The 17,946-nt window shown below is 44.3% G+C and overlaps 1 protein-coding gene across 5 annotated transcripts in view; it reads left to right on the top strand.

The window, feature by feature from the left end:
• The window catches only part of ythdc1 (YTH N6-methyladenosine RNA binding protein C1), a 42,015-nt gene that overhangs the window by 5,427 nt on the left and 18,642 nt on the right, over nt 1-17,946 (top strand). Inside the window, exons 1-7 of one of the 5 annotated variants that reach the window (XM_056290882.1) lie at nt 876-1,091; nt 8,922-9,023; nt 9,915-10,231; nt 10,847-11,315; nt 14,845-14,907; nt 16,472-16,566; nt 17,469-17,577. In XM_056290882.1, coding sequence (XP_056146857.1) covers nt 1,064-1,091; nt 8,922-9,023; nt 9,915-10,231; nt 10,847-11,315; nt 14,845-14,907; nt 16,472-16,566; nt 17,469-17,577 — 1,183 coding nt within the window. In that variant the 5' untranslated portion in view covers nt 876-1,063. Of the gene's footprint in view, nt 1-875; nt 1,092-8,921; nt 9,024-9,899; nt 10,232-10,846; nt 11,316-14,844; nt 14,908-16,471; nt 16,567-17,468; nt 17,578-17,946 lie in introns of those variants that run through there. The other 4 variants (XM_056290880.1, XM_056290881.1, XM_056290879.1 and 1 more) reach the window with 4 other exon arrangements.

The following is a 17,946-nucleotide window of genomic DNA, read 5'->3' as shown; positions in this document are numbered from 1 at the left end:
GGAAAGAGGAGGGGGCATACATGCCACTAAAACCCACTGATCCTAGCGCCCTATTAAATGGTCTAATATTAAGGAATGGTCATACTGGTCTGAACAGTTTGCCGAATGTGATCGGAAATCATAATAACAGGAAGTCTGAATATTGTGGGGGGGGGGGGAACAGAAGATCATGTATTATTGTATTGCCAGAAATATGAGTCAGAGAGAGGTTTTAAAGAATGCACTAAAAGAGATTGGAAGGCAAAATATCCGTAATAGTCTTAAGAAAAAATTCAGGTGACAAGTGCTGAAATCCCCTAGAGTATTTGAAATCATTAGGAATAATGAATAAAAACTGAGAAATGTTAGCATTTTTTATTTATCTATTACTAATATTATTATCTTTAATAATAGGCAGGGCAAGTTTATTTGTGTAGCACCTTATCATCACAGAGGTCATTCAAAGTGTTCAAAAATAATTAATAATAATTTAATACTTAGTAATTAACACTAATATGGTTTATTTTGGTTCCTTTTATTTTCCACTTTCCGTTTCTGATTTCTAATTTATTTGATCATGTCTATTCTTTTTATTATTTTGATTGTATGTCTTTGTTTGTTAGCAGTATTTTTGATTATTTAGCACTTTGTGGCATTGTTTTAGATAAGTGCTATATAAATAAAATCATTAGTATTAGTGTTGCTATATAAAATGCAGCTTGCTTGATTGACTTGATTGACTGACTGATTGATTGGTTGATATTAGTATTTTTAGCAGCGTGAGGTTAGCGCTGTATTTCGCACTCCAGATCGGTGGGTGGCGGTAATGTGCTCCTAAGCTGTTTGGCAACCGCTGATAAACATAGGAAAAGGAGGAAGAAGGAGGGGGACGGGGGAAGACAAAGATTATAACATCCGTTTTTCGGCATAATGGATCCTCACTGAGGCAAATATATTAAAACAAAAACAAAGCGAAACAAACGAGAAAATAATCGTGGACTTATTTGCGTACCCGAACGTGGGGAAACATCGGAGGTCCTCTACAAAACAACAAAAACCGAAACTCCGCGCTGCTTTCGGGACAATGGCGGTGGACAGACGCGAGGAGAAAGGTAAGGTCAGCCGTCCGAAACCGGACCCCCTCCCACTGCTTCGGTTTCCCAACGACCCGTCGGGCGACTCACTTGTAAAACACGCTTCTCTTAATAGTTTCTCTTCTGTGTGGCGGTTAGCCGCCCGGCTAACTGGCTAACAGCCACACACAAAACAAGGTGGGGGGGGTGTATAGAGGTGGTCTGCAATGGTCCCGATGGGTCCCGGGCCGGGCTCGGGCCATGTTTATTCTTTACAGGGTCGGACTGGGGCTCACTTAGCGTCACGTGCGTACACGTGCAGAGCACGCAGGCCTCCGTATGAAATCTTGTTATAGTGATAAATATACGTAGGCATGCAGAGCCGGCCCTAGCTAACATGGCGCCCGAGGTAAGACTGTGCCGTCCCCTTGTGACTAGAATGCTGTGCTTTTAATTCGCCACCAGTAATTTTCTTGGGTCAGAGGCTAGAAAAAACCGTTACAATTTCATTTAGCGGGGGGCCTCCGAGTGACGTATTCCGTTGCCTACCAACACGGGGATCGCCGGTTCGAATCCCCCGTGTTACCTCCAGCTTGGTTGGGCGTCCCTACGGACACAATTGACCGTGTTTGCTGGTGGGAAGCCGGATGTGATTATGTGTCCTGGTCGCTGCACTAGCGCCTCCTCTGGTCGGGGAGGGGGAAATGGGGTGATCCTCCCACGCGCTACGTCCCCCTGGTGAAACGCCTCACTGTCAGGTGAAAAGAAGCGGCTGGCGACACCACATGTATCGGAGGAGGCATGTGGTAGTCTGCAGCTCTCCCCGGATCAGCAGAGGGGGTGGAGCAGCAACCGGGACGACTCGGAAGAGTGGGGTAATTGGCCGGATACAATTGGGGAGAAAGGGGGGGGGGTTCAGTTAGCAGGCCCTTTTATCCAAAGCGACGTACATCTGAGAGTTAATACAATAGCAAGGGTCTAGTCAAGAGACAGCAATGCAAGTAAGTGCCAAAAAACCAGGTTCAAGTCCGATAGGACATAAGTGTCATCAGGCAGTGCACAAAGGCAATACATAGGGTGCATAGAAGCATTTTTAAAAAATTATTAATACCATCAGGTGTGGAGGTGTTCGTGAAAGCTGTGTCTTTAGCTTCTTAAAGATGGAGAGGGACTCGGCGGATCGAATGGAGTTTGGTAACTCGTTCGTAAATAATGTCAAAAGACCATTTTATCATTGTTGAACTGTTTTTTCATCCAGTCAAGAAAACTTAAAATCTTTAAATGCAAAAGCTACATAAATAAGGAAATTAAAACAAAACCTAAAAAACTGCACATCATTTAGAGGGGAAAAAAATTATGGCCCCAATTTTAACTGAGGTTAAAATGAAATAAGGTAAAGGTGAAGGTTAAGTAAAAGAAATAAGGTATTAAAAAAGCCTTTCAGTACTGGTGTGTGAACACTATCCATCCATCCATTATCCAAACCGCTTATCCTGCTGTCAGGGTCAAGGGGATGCTGGAGCCTATCCCAGCAGACATTGGGCAGCAGGCAGGGAGACACCCAGGGCAGGACGCCAGGCCATCACAGGGCAGAGTGACTGTAGTGTCATCTGGGTTTTATCTGAATTTAAAAGCAGAAAGTTAAGTGACATCCAATTTTTCACAGCAGCCAAGCAGGCCTCTAAATCAGTCATTTGAGTATGATCATCAGCCCTTATAGGCACATACAGCTGAGTATCATCAGCATAGCAATGGAAATGTATTCCATAACGGCGTGTAATTTGGCCAAGAGGTGAATTATTCCGATTGCGCTTTAATCTCTATACCAGTAAAGCTAACATTAATGATAGGAAATGAAAAATAAAGCAATAAAACACAACAATAAAAAGTAAATGACTATATCAACTATTTACGTCTCTACGTTAGGTTGTTGTGATTAACTATAGAAAGTTAAGAAAAAAGAATAAATAAAAAAAGGTAAGATATTTAAACTATGGATTACAGCCATGATCTACAACTGGAGCCCTCTAGCTTTTCTTGCTGCAAAATCTTTGATTATGTAATGTGGTTTATGGCCATATATTCTGACTGTGGATGTACTGGTTATAAAATAAAGTTTGGCTTGGGGGGGGTAGATTTTGCATGCACTTATTCTTACGACCGCAAGAGGTCACCTATGCTAACACCCCATGGTAGACCTCAGATGTTTTTTTTAATCTATTTCAGTTTGAATATGACTGAATATCTATCCATCCATTATCCAAACCGCTTGTGCTGCTCAGGGTCACGGGGGTGCTGGGGGAGCCTATTGATTGTATATTACTTGTGCAAAGGTTTTTAAAAAATGTTTGGTAACACTTTCTATGAAGCTTGCATCTGTAACGCCCTATAAGCATCTATAACGCCCTATAAGCATCTATTGCATCTATAACACCCATACTTTCCTATAATGTGTATTACAATGACTAATGGCTATGGCTGAAGACTGTGAAATAGCACTGAAGTCTCATTATGCATCCCTACAAAACTTCAGCAAAACAAGTTGGCTATAATGCATTATGACATTTGACGGATAAACAGGCTAATGGTGACATATTTATAATGCATAAATCCGTTTTAAATTGACATAATGTATCATAAAGGTGGTTATGAGGTGTTGTGAGGGCGTATACATGGTTATAATGAATCTTACAAGGACATAGCTCCACTTACAAGGCGTTATAGATGCTTATAGGGTGTTATAGATGCAAGCTTCATAGAAAGTGTTACCTTTTTTTTCCTGTGAAATAAGCAATGTGACCTGTTTTGATCCCACCCCTAAAAGAATCAAAAGTCAGAAGTACTGTTTGGGTGTCTTTCCGGCTTTGACAAACACCCAGTTAGGATAACCACACTTAACCAGGGCCTGATTATCTTAATGCATGCTCAATAAACCAGATAAGAGGGGCGCCCGGGTAACGTAGCGGTCTTTTCTGTTGCCTACCGATACGGGGATCGCCAGATCGAATCCCTATGTTACCTCCGGCTTGGTCGGGCATCCCTACAGACACAGTTGGCCGTGTCTGCGGGTGGGAAGCCAGATCTGGGTATGTGACCTGGTCACTGCACTGGCGCCTCCTCTGGTCAGTCGGGGTGCGTGTTCAGGGGGAAGGGGAACTGGGGGGAATAGCGCGATCCTCCCACGAGCTACATCCCCCTGGTGAAACTCCTCACCGTCAGGTGAAAAAGAAGCGGCTGGCGTCTCCACATGTATCGGAGGAGGCATATGGTAGTCTGCAGCCCTCCCCAGATCGGCAGAGAGGGTGGAGCAGTGAACGGGACGGCTAAGAGAGCAGGGTGATGGCCAGGTACAATCGGGGAGAACAGGGGGAAAATGAAAAATAAACAAGGTAAGAAAATTAAAGAAAGTTGAATCAGTTCATCAGGATACAACGTTTATTGACAGATATGTTTCATAAATCAACTAAGTAATCTCTTCACTCTAAACCAGGGGTGGGCAGTCTTATCCAGAAAGGGCCAATGTGGGTGAAGATGTTTGTTCCAACCAAGCAGTTACAGACCTGATCCCACTAATCAACCACTAGAGTCTTTGCTGAGGAACTTGATTAGGAGACACAGGTGTGCAATTGCTTGGTTGGAATAAAAACCTTCTCCCACACTGACCCTTTCTGGGTAAGATTGCCCAAAACTGACTGCAGGTATCCCACCCTTCTAAACAATATGGTTGCAGAACAACCGAAACCAATGACCAGTTTCATATGCAAATATAGGTGTGACCATTAACTACAGTTTTAATGGCCATGTGTACTATTCACAGAGGGCTGGGGAATAGTTGCAATCACAGCATTGTAAGATGGCGACAAATGTACTCTCCCCCCCCCCCCCTCGGTTCAGGGATGCTCATTCCATCTTCACATAGATGGCCTCTTTGACTCCCCATTCAAACCAGAGTTCCTCCATATCAAGGATGTGCACATCCTTATTCCTGAAAGAGTGGCCATCAGAGCCCTCTTTTCCACTTCTTCCATATACAAGTTGGCCACTACAGGTCAGACTGGGGACCCCATAGCTCACCCATGCCTCTGCCTATAATACTGTCCCCTGTATGTGAAGTACATTGACTGAAGACATAGTTTCAAGAGCAGACACACTTGGTCAGTGTTAAGGGTGGTCCTATTGCTAAGGGTGGGGTTGTTTTGTAATTTCATACAGACTACCTCCACTGCTTCATCAGCAGGAATGCATGGGAAGAGAGACTTAACATCATAAGAGACCATTGTTTCATCCCTCTCGATAATGACGCCCCTCATCTTATCCACAAAATCTATGTTAAGAGGGAACAACCATCCCTGAACCGAGGGGGGGGGGGCTAAGAGTACATCTGTCGCCATCTTACAATGCTGTGATTGCAACTATTCCCCAGCCCTCTGTGAGTAGTACACATGGCCATCAAAACTCTAATTAATGGGCACACCCATATTTGATCATGAAACTGGTCGTTGGTTTCGGTCGTTATACATCTATCGCCATCTTACAATGTTGTGATTGCAACAAGCCCTAATCCTCTGTGAATAGCACACATGATCAATGGTCACACCTATATTTGCATATGAAACTGGTCATTGGTTTCGGTCTTTAGGCACTGTATTGTACTGTATTGTTTATAAGGAGTGGGGATACCTGCAGTCAGTTTAGACTGAAGATGTCACTTATTTGAATGATATAACGTGTCTTTCAATAAACGTTGTATCCAGATGAGCGGATTCAACCTTCTTTGATTTTCTTCCCTGGATTATTGAGCATGTATCAAGACTTACATTTGTCAGTAAAATCCTGGAAAGAGCAGTTGCTGCCCCGCTCCTTCAGTATGTCCAACCATGAGCTCTAATGAGCTCCAATCTGGATTCAGAGCACACCACAGCACGGAGACTACCCTTATCATAATCACCAATGACCCCCTCATTGCTGCTGATTCTGGCCAAATCAGTATTCTTATCCTCCTGGACCTCTCTGCAGCCTTCGACACTGTTTCCCATACCATTCCCACACCCTAACCTTACCCTACCCCTTTTTAAGCCCCTTGAGAGTTTTTAGGCAATTCTCCTTCACATTCTCTCTTTTCAGTTCTCCTCAACCACTTATCTGAATACCTAGGCCTCACTGGTGGAGCTCTCTCCTGGTTCCAGCCATAACTTGCCAACAGGAAACAGTTTGCCATCATCAGAGACTCCAGTTCCATCCTAGCCCCAGTCACCAAAGGTGTGCCACAAGGCTCCGTGCTTGGACTCCTCTTTACCTTCTACACACTCTCCCTTGGTCAGATCTTCTGCCACCACAGTTTGAGTTTCCATTGCTACGCTGATGACGTGCAGCTTTATCTCAGCACTAGACTGTCTTCTCAGCTCCCCCCACAATCACTTGTCAACTCCCTCCATCAAATAAAAATCTGGATGTCATCAAATCTACTCGAGCTAAATAGCAATAAGACTGAGCTGGTAGGGGCTCCCAAGGCGCTGCTCTGGAAGGTTGGAGATCTCCTCGACGTGGACTGCTGCTCTATCTGCCCAACCCCAGAAGTCCACAACCTTGGTGTCATTTTGGACTCCGCCCTCACATTCCAGTCACACATCAAATCCGTCACCAAATCTGCTTTCTTTCACCTTAAAAACATCTCCAGATTCTGGCCATTACTCTCAGACTCTGTGGCAGAGACCCTCATCCGTGCCTTCATCACCTCCCATCTGAATTATTGCCATGGAGTCCTGTCTGGGGTACCTAGCAAAGCCCTAGACAGGCTTCAGTATATGCAGAATTCAGCTGCCAGGGTGCTCACCCGCACCAAGCCCTGGCAACACATCACTCCCACCCTTGTCCACCTTCACTGGCTCCCAGTCAAATCCCGCATTTCCTATCAAATCCTCCTCCTCACCTATAAATCCCTCCATGCCCTTACCCCCCAATACTTGTCAGGCCTCCTCAACCCTTATATTCCGTCCCAGAATCTACAGTCCACAGACACGGGCTTACTTTCCTTACCCCACACCAGCCTGCTGACCTTTGGGGATAGAGCCTTTAATGTGGCAGCCCCCACCCTTTGGAACTCTATTCCAGCAGAGATCTGCAACTATGCTACTTTGGACCATTTTAAAAGACTACTGAAAACCTACCTTTTAACTAAGGCCTGTGGTCTGTAGTCATTTACTCTGCTTTCATCTTTTCTTTTTTTTTGTCTTATCTAGTGTAAAGCGTCCTTGGGTTCCTTAAAAGGTGCAATACAAAACTTGTTTTTGTTGTTGTTTGCATTTACAGACTTACCTTATACTTAGCCTATAACATATGTGGTCATGCAAGATGCAATATAACCCTTAAGATAAGCTTTGTGTGATATTGCACAATATAGATAAAATATTGACTTATTAATTGAGACGAATTGCTGCTTTAAGCTCTTAATCAAAAATTTGGTGTGCCTGGTAGACTTCGTCGTTATTCTTCTCCCATAGCCATTTCACCAATTCCCTTTGTTTTATTATTGTGTTTCATTTATCTGTCTTGGAGTGCACTATGTATTTGCTGTTTTCAAAACTACCCTGTAATTAAAAGTTTACAGGGCTCCAGACTGCCACCATTTTTTGAGACTGTGTGAGTATTTTTTTACAACTACTCGCACGTGTGCGACCTGCAAATTTGCTAAAACACCCCCCCTGTTCAAAAACGAGGAGGGAGTGAGTCTGCCAGTATAGGCCAATGTGTGTGAGAGGGGGAGGGTCTGGGCGTGATTAGTCCGCTGCGCGGGTTACGTCATCGACACTCGTCTGTGTATCTCGCTGTCGTCACGTCTAACATCACACTCGGTCAACAATGGCAAAACGAACCATTGACGCATTTTTTCCACATACGGTTCCTACTGTACCAGAGCCAGGCCCTCTACAGCAACAAATTGCCGAGGTTGAGGAGGAAAAATCAGACGAGTCAGATTCAGAAGAAGCAGTTGTGGTGAAAAAGGCAAGAAAATGTTTCTGACCGGAATGTCTGAGGGAGTTTACGTGACTTAGATATTGCAAAAACACCATCACCATGAGCTGTATCCTCTGCTCTAGATGTGGTCCAAAACATGCAGGGAAAACCAAGTCTGCCGAGGCAGCTGGCACCGCACAGTTTACACATGACACGCTACTTAAGCACAACAGCAGCTTGAAGCATAAAATATGCCGAGACAGATAGACTAATGAAACTGCATCGCCACTTGGTTTAGTTGTGGTTTTTCTACTGTAATGACAGGAAGGTTACTGACCACATACTTTGTTTACATTTATGAATGTACGTTTGTTAAGCTGTGGTTCTTGTACTCTGATGACAGTAGTGCTACTGACCACATACCTTATGTTTACATTCAATTTGTCTGATTCAAAAAAAGCACCATTTCAATTAAAATGTGACATTGTGAACTTAAAATAAAACAGCACATTGTAATTTCTATAAGTTGTCTATTTATTACCAAAGCATTTATCAGTAATACAGTTAAAATGGGGGAAAATGTGAATAATTGCGTTGCAGGTCGATTTAAGGTGTGCCCCTAAATTTTCTGCTTGTGCTCCTAAAGTTTTCAGTAAGGGGCTACAGTGCTGCTAGTAAAAAAGTTAAGTCTGGAGCCCTGGTTTATTATGTTTATTACAAAGTACCACTGTCATGGGGTGCTGAATTCATATAGTACTACAGTCAAGTTATTCTACGTACATATAGCACCAGCCATATTTTACAACAGCAAAACAGTACCACTACAGTTTATACATTTTATTTATTGATTTTACTTTATTATTTCAGTTTGACGTGGTAACCTGTCTTTGTTTAATTTTGTGCACAAATCTGCAGATGGGGAGCTGAATGTCCTAGAAGACATCCTGACAGAGGCACCAGACCAGGACGACGAGCTCTACAACCCAGAGAGTGAGCGAGAGCTCTGTGACAAAAAACGTGAGGCTTCCTTCCATTTATTTCACTTTAATCTTTTCATAATCTCATGGTGATGTTTGTTTTTCAGTTATCCTGCCAGAAACCTTCTCACATGACTGACCGCCGCTACTTCTGTCACCAAAATATCTTATAAATGGATGGGTAGGCTCTTACGAAATGTAGTTAGCAGCTGGGCCTTGAACAGAGGAACAGTTGATTACATCATGATTGTGAAATTCTGTGCTTTTTGAAATGTGCACTTTTTTTACTACTATTAGATACTTTGACTTTTCATAAAGCAAGAGTAGCAGTAATAATAGCGGTTCAAAAACAAATGGGCGTTCGGGTGGCATGGTGGTCTATTCCGTTGCCTACGGGGATCGGCGGTTCGAATCCCCGTGTGGTCGGGCATCCCTACAGACACAATTGGCCGTGTCTGCGGGTGGGAAGCCGGATGTAGGTGTGTGTCCTGGTCGCTGCCTCCTCTGGTCGGTCGGGGCGCCTGTTTGGGGCGGGAGGGGGAACTGGGGGGAATAGCGTGATCCTCCCACGCGCTACATCCCCCTGGTGAAACTCCTCACCGTCAGGTGAAAAGAAACGGCTGGCGACTCCACATGTATCGGAGGAGACGTGGTAGGCTGCAGCCCTCCCCAGATCGGCAGAGGGGGTGGAGCAGTGACCGGGATGGCTCGTAACAGTGGGGTAATTGGCCAGATACAATTGGGGAGAAAAAAAAACGACTAGTAAGATTTAGTAGATTAGTCGGTAGTTAGAGGATTCATTTTAGTAGTGGCAGCGCTAGTCCAGTTATTGGGAGATTTTTTCTATCGTGTGGGTAACGGGATCTCTGACCGCATTAGCTTGGTAGTGCTGAAAATAATTTTGGTACAAACACAGCTCTGCTCCGCCTAGGGGCCAAGAGGAAAAGTGATCACTCTGACAGCCTGGACCCCAAGATGCTGCGCGCCTCTGGTCATGCTCCCAGAGTCCCACAGTCAAACAAAAGGGGTCCTCCGCTACCCTCTTCATCAAGTGGGAAGAAGCCCATTGCCCCAAGGGGCCGCCCAGCACCCAGCTACAGACACGATTACTATGACGACCGAAGAGCCCGTGGGGCTGTCAGGGTTCCACGGGGTGTGGAGCAGACCAAGGCCCATGGGGATGAAGCCCCTACCCGCCGGAGAGACTCGGAGCGTGGGATGGAAGGAGGGGCTCCCGGCCTATCTGAGGTACTGCGTTCCAAGGCTAACAGAATAGAGGGGCTCGCAGCTCCTTATGCTAGTAATGTATTTTTTACATATTCATTTTTATTATTACAGAATGATTATTGTCGCTATTGGTCTCTTTCATTACCGGTGTCCATCGCTACTGGATTACAGCTAATTAATCTCTGATGCTACTGGTCTTAATACTTGATGATTTTCCGGTTAATATGAATACAAGCTCAAATCAGTATAAGTCTATGTAGATATTGTATATGTAAATAAGTTTGCTGAACAAAGACATTTCTGTTGTTATGGAGAGTTGGCTAGCCGACTAACAATGCTACTGTTCTCTTTTCGGACCTTGTTTATTCATTGTAGCTAAAATTTAATCTAACTTTTTATCCCTTTGCCAGCCATTTTTGATTTCATGTTTTCATTATAGGTTTTTTTTGTGTCCCCATTTATGATTTCATGCTCTCATTTGTGATTGACATTCTTGCACTATAAGTCAAATTCCTGTGTACCCTATGAATTTGGTGAATAAAGCGATTGTCAACTGCTAGTATTACAGCAGAGTCCAGTTAACTAGTCTGCCACGCTACCTGTATTTCAAGACCTTCTTGTGTTTTTTTTTCGCAGAAGCTCAGGCGCCCTGGAGAAGAAAGGAGACCCAGTCCTGCCCCCAAGGACACACACCAGTCAGAAGACGAGGAGGTGGAGGAAGAAGAGGAAGTTGCTGACGAAGAGGATGTGGAGTTTGGGACTGAGAATGACAGTGGCAGCTCCTCAGCTGGGGCCTCCCATGTAGATGAGGAGGAGGAGGATCAAGATGATGATGAGGAGGCACAGGAGGAGGAAGAAGAGGAGGAGATGGAGGAAGAGGAGGGAGAGAAAGGAGATGAAGAAGAGGAGGAGGAGGAGGAAGAGGAGGGAGAGGAAGAGGAGGAGGAAGAGGAAGACTATGGCAGGGGATCGACCAATGAGGGAGGAGCTGACTATGACACACGCAGTGAGGCCGGCGACTCACGCTCAGCTGGGGGCGGGGCCTCATCCTCAGGAAGCTTCTCTGATGGCGACTCGGTCCACTCGGGCTCTGCCTCTGCCTCTGGTAAAAAAAATGTTTTTTCAAACTATTTGTCATTATTTTATTAAACTTTTTGCCTTGATAATGTAGTTGTTAACCCCCCCTCTTTCATCTGTTTCTATCTGCGGATGTCTCTCATTTTTCTAAGACTCACTCCTTATTGACTGGCAAATTCACAAAGAATGGATTGCTGCCACTGATAGCAACATGAGTTGCTCATCACTTGCAACCACTATCTGCCTTGTCGCGAGGTTCGATTCACAACAGATATTGCACAAATGATACTACAGTGAAAACATGACCATAAAATTTTGCAGTTAAGTGCAATTTGCCCTTGTTTTGCGTCTGATTGCAATTATCCATGTGGCAAAGTATAAATGGTGGCTTTATGCCAAGAACACAATAGGCAGGCTCAATGTTGTCCTTGATGTCATCAAGTATAGCAAGAACTGTTTGACCTGTACCTGCTAATAATTTTGGTGTCAGTTAAATCAAAATGTGATATTCTCCTTCAAAATATCTGCTCACGACCACGCCTGGCATTACAATGCCTTGGCCTGGCCACAATCACTGCTGCCATGATCACTGGAAAGTCTGGGCGTGACACCCCTTAAGGCTGTGACACACCAGGCTGATGATGGGCCAATGCCGGGCTGTCGGTGAGCGTCTGTGGCCCTAGTTTTTGCATTGTGTCCCGCACCGTTGGCACTAGTCGGACCCCTACCAGCAGCTTTTTGGCCGATTGAGCATGTTGAATCAGCGGCGGAGCCCGTCGGTGAGAGTGATCACTCTGATTGGCTGTTCAGCTTAGCGAATCAGTGCACGAGAAGCGATACGGAAGTTGACAATGGGCTGACAACGCCAGTGCCATTTGCAGCTTTTTATCAGACATATTCTCGATTAGAAGTAGCTATATTACAACACCGTCTGTCGTGAGCAAGAGCTGAGTGAAAATGGTAAGCAAACGCTGCTTTGTTCACGGTTTGCCTATCCGCAGTCCTGGGTGTTCTGGTTTCAAATTTTGAACGACGAACACAGACTACCGCCACCTGCTGTTATGGAGAGTTATTTCTTCTCACACAGGTACAGAACATACATGCCAGTTGGCTGTTGGCTGCAGTCTTTGCGGTGTGTTCAAGTGCTACTTTTTGGCCCAGACACAGGCAACGTGAGGCGACGCAACAGTCAGCATTCGTCACCGCTAGTTCTCTGGTGTCGGTTTGGTGTGTCTGGGCACTTATAAATATACTTCAGTTACCACCAATGCTAATTTTCACTAGCACTGGTGTTTTTGAATTGGGATTTTTTTTGCAGTGAGGCTCATTTGCATAGAAAGGGGCCAATTTTGCGAAAAAAGTATACATATTACCCAAATTGAATACATGAAAATAGCACCGGATTATCATGATGCTATTTTATTGGCATGTCTTTCTTTATACATGCTCAGTAATCCAGGTAAGGAAATCACAGAGTTGAATCAGTTCATCTTGACACAATGTTTATTGAGAGAAACGTTTCATCATCATCTAGGTGACGTCTTCAGTCTCAACTGACTGCAGGTGTCCCCACCCTTATAAATAATACAGTGGCATAACGACCGAAAACAACGATCGGCTTCATATGCAAATTTATGTGACCATTCACTAGAGTTACAATGGCCATGTGTCCTATTCACAGAGGATTGGGGAATAGTTGCAATCACAGCATTGTAAGATGATGACAGATGTCGTCTTGGTTCCCCAGTCTCACCTGTAGTGGCCAACTTGTACATAGAGGAAGTGGAAAAGAGGCCCTGATGTCCTATCCAGGGACACCAACTAGCCACTGGTTCAGATTTGTGGACAACGCCTGGGTTAAAATTAAATCTCAGGATGTAGCACATTTCACCGACCACATTAACTCTGTGAACAACCACATCAAGTTCACCAGGGAGGATGTGAAAAATGACTCGTTAGTCTTCTTATACTGTGAAATTGCAATTGTTGATGGGGGACATTTGATTGTTGATGTTTACGGTAAACCAACACACACTGATCTGTACTTAAGGTTTGACTCTCATCATCCACTGGAGCACAAACTAAGAGTCATCAGGATGCCGTACCACCGAGCTGACAATGTTCCCACCGACACAGCAGCCGGGCAAGGGGAGAAATCCTACATTAAACAGACCCTGATTAGGTGTGGTTATTCTAACTGGGCGTTTGTCAAAGCCGGGAAGACGCCCAAACAGTGCACCAGCCGATCACAGAGAGGAGAAGGACCACAGCTGTCTAAGTGTAAACCAGTGGTGATTCAGTATGTGGCGGGAGTGTCAGAACAGTTGAGACGTGTATTTTCCAAACACCGTTTCTCATTTGCTTCATACCCTAACACAGGCTGCGCCAGAAATTGGTCCACATCAAGGATCGGTTCCCCCAGCACAACAAGAGCAATATAGTGTACGCTGTTAAGTGTCAGGAGGATTGCCGTGACTTGTACACTGAGGAAACTAAACAAACGCTGGCCAGGAGGATGACACAACACAGAAGAGCTAACACGTCAGGCCAGGACTCCACAGTCTACACCATATACAGGCCAGTGGCCACTCTTTCAAGGATGAGGATGTGCACATCTTTGATAGGGAGGAACGCTGGTTTGAACGGGAAGTCAGAGGCCATCTATGGGCCCAGACACACCAAACCGACTAGTGGCGATGAAGGATGACTTTTGCGTTGCCTCACGTTGCCTGCCGTCTGGGCTAAAAAGTAGCACCTGAACACACCGCAAAGACTACAGCCGACGGCTGATTCGCTAGCTTAGCACTAACTCGCTAAGCTGAACAGCCAGTCAGAGTGATCTCTCTCACCGACGGGCTCCGCCGATTCAGCTTGCTGAATCGGCCTAAAAGCTCAGGTCCGACTAGTGCTGACGGTGCGGGACACACCGCAAAAACTTGGGTCACAGATGGCCTGACATTGGTTTGTCAGGGCCCTATATGAAGAGGGAACCATCCCTGAACCGACGGGGGGGCGTGGGCGTGATTGCAACTATTTCCCAATGCTCTGTGAATAGTACACATGGCCATTGTAACTCTAGTTAATGGTCACGGGTATTTGCATATGAAACTTGGTCGGTGGTTTGGGTCGTTATGCCGCTATATTGTTTATAAGGAAGGGGACACCTGCAGTCAGAGTCACAATTTCTTTATGTCTTATTTTTGCAGATTTAGTGGCCGCAAAAGCCGCGCAGTCCTTTTGTGAACTGGCCAGTGAGTGTTTGGTCAGAGTGATGGTTATTCGGTGTGCTTTAACTGTGCGCTGTCCCTCATGCCTCTCGGCGCTCAGCAGACCAATCGTGTAACTTTGGTGGTGTTGTTGGTCACCTGACTAAGCGGTCCAATCGTGTCAGATATGATCAGTCAGTCATTCTTGTTTTAAAGTCTGAATTTTAAACTTTTTCCAAGTATGTTAGTTTCTTTAAGGTTTTTCTTAAATGTTGCAATACTCCGAATGTCTTCGTGTGAAATATTTTCAATTTTTCAACACGTTTTTCATCTTTAATTTTCCTATTGAAGGTTCGGAAAAGAAGCGCGAGAAGCTGTCTTCATCTGTACGAGCGGTACGCAAAGGCATGGAGAGTGAGTACAAAAGCTGGTCTTTATTTCTAACAAGGTTTTGTTAACGGCAAGTAGGCAGCGTTTCCTCTCATGTTGATAAAGGATGTTGTGCGCTGCACTCGTTTTATTAAAATTGGGTCAGTGAACAAGTATTTTCATTAAAAAAAATACTAAAGGAACATCTCTCTCACTCTTTTTAGATGCCAAGCTACTCACAGAATTTTACTCATTGACATACTCACCATTACCTGGGGTAGCCCATTTCTTCTGCTGCAGGGTAGAAGCCATTCAACACTTGCCTTTACAACCTAAAGATTAAATTTCTCACACCCCAGTGATTCTACCTCAGATGGATCATACCATTTTTTTCTCTCACTATGAGAAGCTTGCATATGTTAAATGGGAATTTCAGAGATGGCTTTGTGCATGTGTAGTCAGTACTGATGAGTTATGTTTGAGGCGGCACGGTGGCGCCGTGGTTAGCGCGGTCGCCTCACAGCCCGAAGTTCCTGGGTTCGAACCCCGGGGTTGTCCAGCCTTGGGGGTCATCCCAGGTCGTCCTCTGTGTGACGCGACCCTAATTAGGATATGCGGCTTGGATAATGGATGGATGGATGGAGTTATGTTTAGATTTGAAGCAATTAAGTCCTCAGTGTGTGTTCTCATGCTCAGAGTCTTTCCCACACTGCCTACACACACCAGAATGCATTGACTAGAGTAACTACAGTTTCAGTGGCAATGTGTACTATTCACAGAGGATTGGGGAATAGTTGCAATCACAGCATTGTAAGATGGCGACAGATGTACTATTAGCCCCGCCCCCTCCGTTCATGAATGGTCGTTCCCTCTTCACATAGATGGCCTCTTTGAACCCCGTTCAAACCAGCGTTCCTCCCTATCAAGGAAGTGCACACCCTCATCTTTGAAAGAGTGGCCACTGGCCTGTAGATGGTGTAGACTGTGGAGTCCTGGTCTGACATGTTAGCTCTCCTGTGTTGTGCCATCCTCTTCGCCAGCGTCTTGTTTAGTTTCCCCAATGTACAAGTCATGGCAGTCCTCCCGGCACACTATATTGCTCTGTTTGTGCCGGGGACCCGATCCTTGGGGTAGACCAATTTCTGGCACAGCCTCTTTTGGGGTTTGAAAGCAACTGAGACGCGGTGTTTGGAAAATACGCATCTCAACTGTTCCGACAGTCCCGCCATACATGTGAAATAAGCGTGTGACCTGTTTTGACCCTGCCCCTCAAAGAATCGGAATCAGAATCGTTAAACTCCAAACGATATCCATCCCTACTCTTAACAGTACTCGAGAGTGGTGTCTTGGATTTGTGATACTCTGCATCCCTTTTATTAAAGAGATGAGTTTATGATGCTGCCGTAGATCTAATTTTCCTTGAAGAATAGAAAAAGAAAATTTAAGATTTGTGCTGAACTTCTGAAACCTGTTAGATCTGCAAAAAAATTAATCTCGCAATGTTTTATTATTTGTAATTCATTACACTGTTTTGTTCAGTCTGTAAGGCTGTCTCACCAAATGGGCTGTTCACTCATATATCCTTCCACCATCTTCTCTGTCTCTACAGACCAGACAAGTAAACTGAGATATATCCTCAGAGATGCAAGATTCTTTTTAATCAAGAGCAACAATCATGAAAATGTCTCTCTGGCCAAAGCCAAGGTAAGACCGTTAAATTCATATCTCTAAGGTTAATAATACCTACTGAAATTAGTTTTTTTTTCTTCCAGAAAATCACTAATAATATTATGATAGTGGAAACAGCAGGTCTCCTGATATGTGGGGGAGATTTAAATTTACAATTACAACCAAAGTTATACTCTTCCAGTAGAAAACCCCATGAAACAAAGTCCCTAGATAAGAAAGTTAGCACACTTTTGGGGGATGTTGGCTTAATTGATATATGGAGAAACCTTTTCCCTCACAGAAGGGATTACACTTACTACTCTGCCCCCATTCTGTTTAAACAAGAGTAGACTATTTCATTACATTTGGAAAAGATAAAGACAAAATAAACATTTGTGGAACTGGGACAATAGATTTAAGTGACCATGCACCAAAAGAGTACTACATGGAAACTAAATTCCAGTCTACTCAGTGATTCCTGTTTTAAGGAACAAATTAAAAAAAGAAATCAGTCTTTACTCAGAATTCAGTGATAATGGAGAGGTTTCACCTCCCATTCTATGAGGTACTCTGAAGGCTGTCTGCTGTCTGGTAGAACTTTCCAGGGGAAAATTATGTGGTGCATAGCATTTTACATCTTCACATTATTGACAGACACTACAACATCAACAGCCAAAACCCAGATTCAGCCATGTACCTTTCTAAATTTGTTTGGTGAAGATGCTGTCAGAATAGCACTGGTAATTCCGTTCCTTTTCATATGGATCTCTGCAATCCAGCGTGGTCAGGTACCACTGCAGATCAATTACCGGTATCAGTAAACAAAAAGCATTTGGGATTTTAACTGTAGGTTAGCTGCTATGGTTGAAAAGTATTTGCATTTAGTGAAGTGCTGTAAGCCATCGTTATACAGTGTTGCGGTCTAATTATATTCCTAGGGGGTGTGGTCGACCCTTCCAGTAAATGAAAAGAAGCTGAATGCTGCCTTTCGTTCGTCGAGGTGTGTCATCCTTATTTTCTCTGTCCGTGAGAGTGGAAAGTTCCAAGGTAAGACAAATGTCCCACATTTTACTTGCTAAAATTGGCCAAAGTGGGTTTAAATTCGATGATATTTTGTGTAGACAGTCTTACCTCAGTGATTGTTCAGGAATATTACTGAAGTCAACTAGGATTATGATGTTGCCAGTCAAGATTATTGGTGGGGCTTGGTGATGAAATGGTATAATCTTGATTGAATTTTCCTTGAAATTTCCTTTTGAAATCTTTCCCTTTAAATCAACAGATGGGCATTTATTGATGCTAGTGAAATTCCTGTAATGTTATGAAGTATTCTGACAATAACATCATTCACACATGCTGCCTAACCCCCCCCCCCCCCCCTCCACCTCCATTTTATGTCTGGCTCTTGCGTGAACA

The sequence above is a fragment of the Lampris incognitus genome, chromosome 12 (assembly GCF_029633865.1).
Source record: "Lampris incognitus isolate fLamInc1 chromosome 12, fLamInc1.hap2, whole genome shotgun sequence".
NCBI lineage: Eukaryota > Metazoa > Chordata > Actinopteri > Lampriformes > Lampridae > Lampris > Lampris incognitus.
This window is presented reverse-complemented; position numbering and strand designations above follow the sequence as displayed.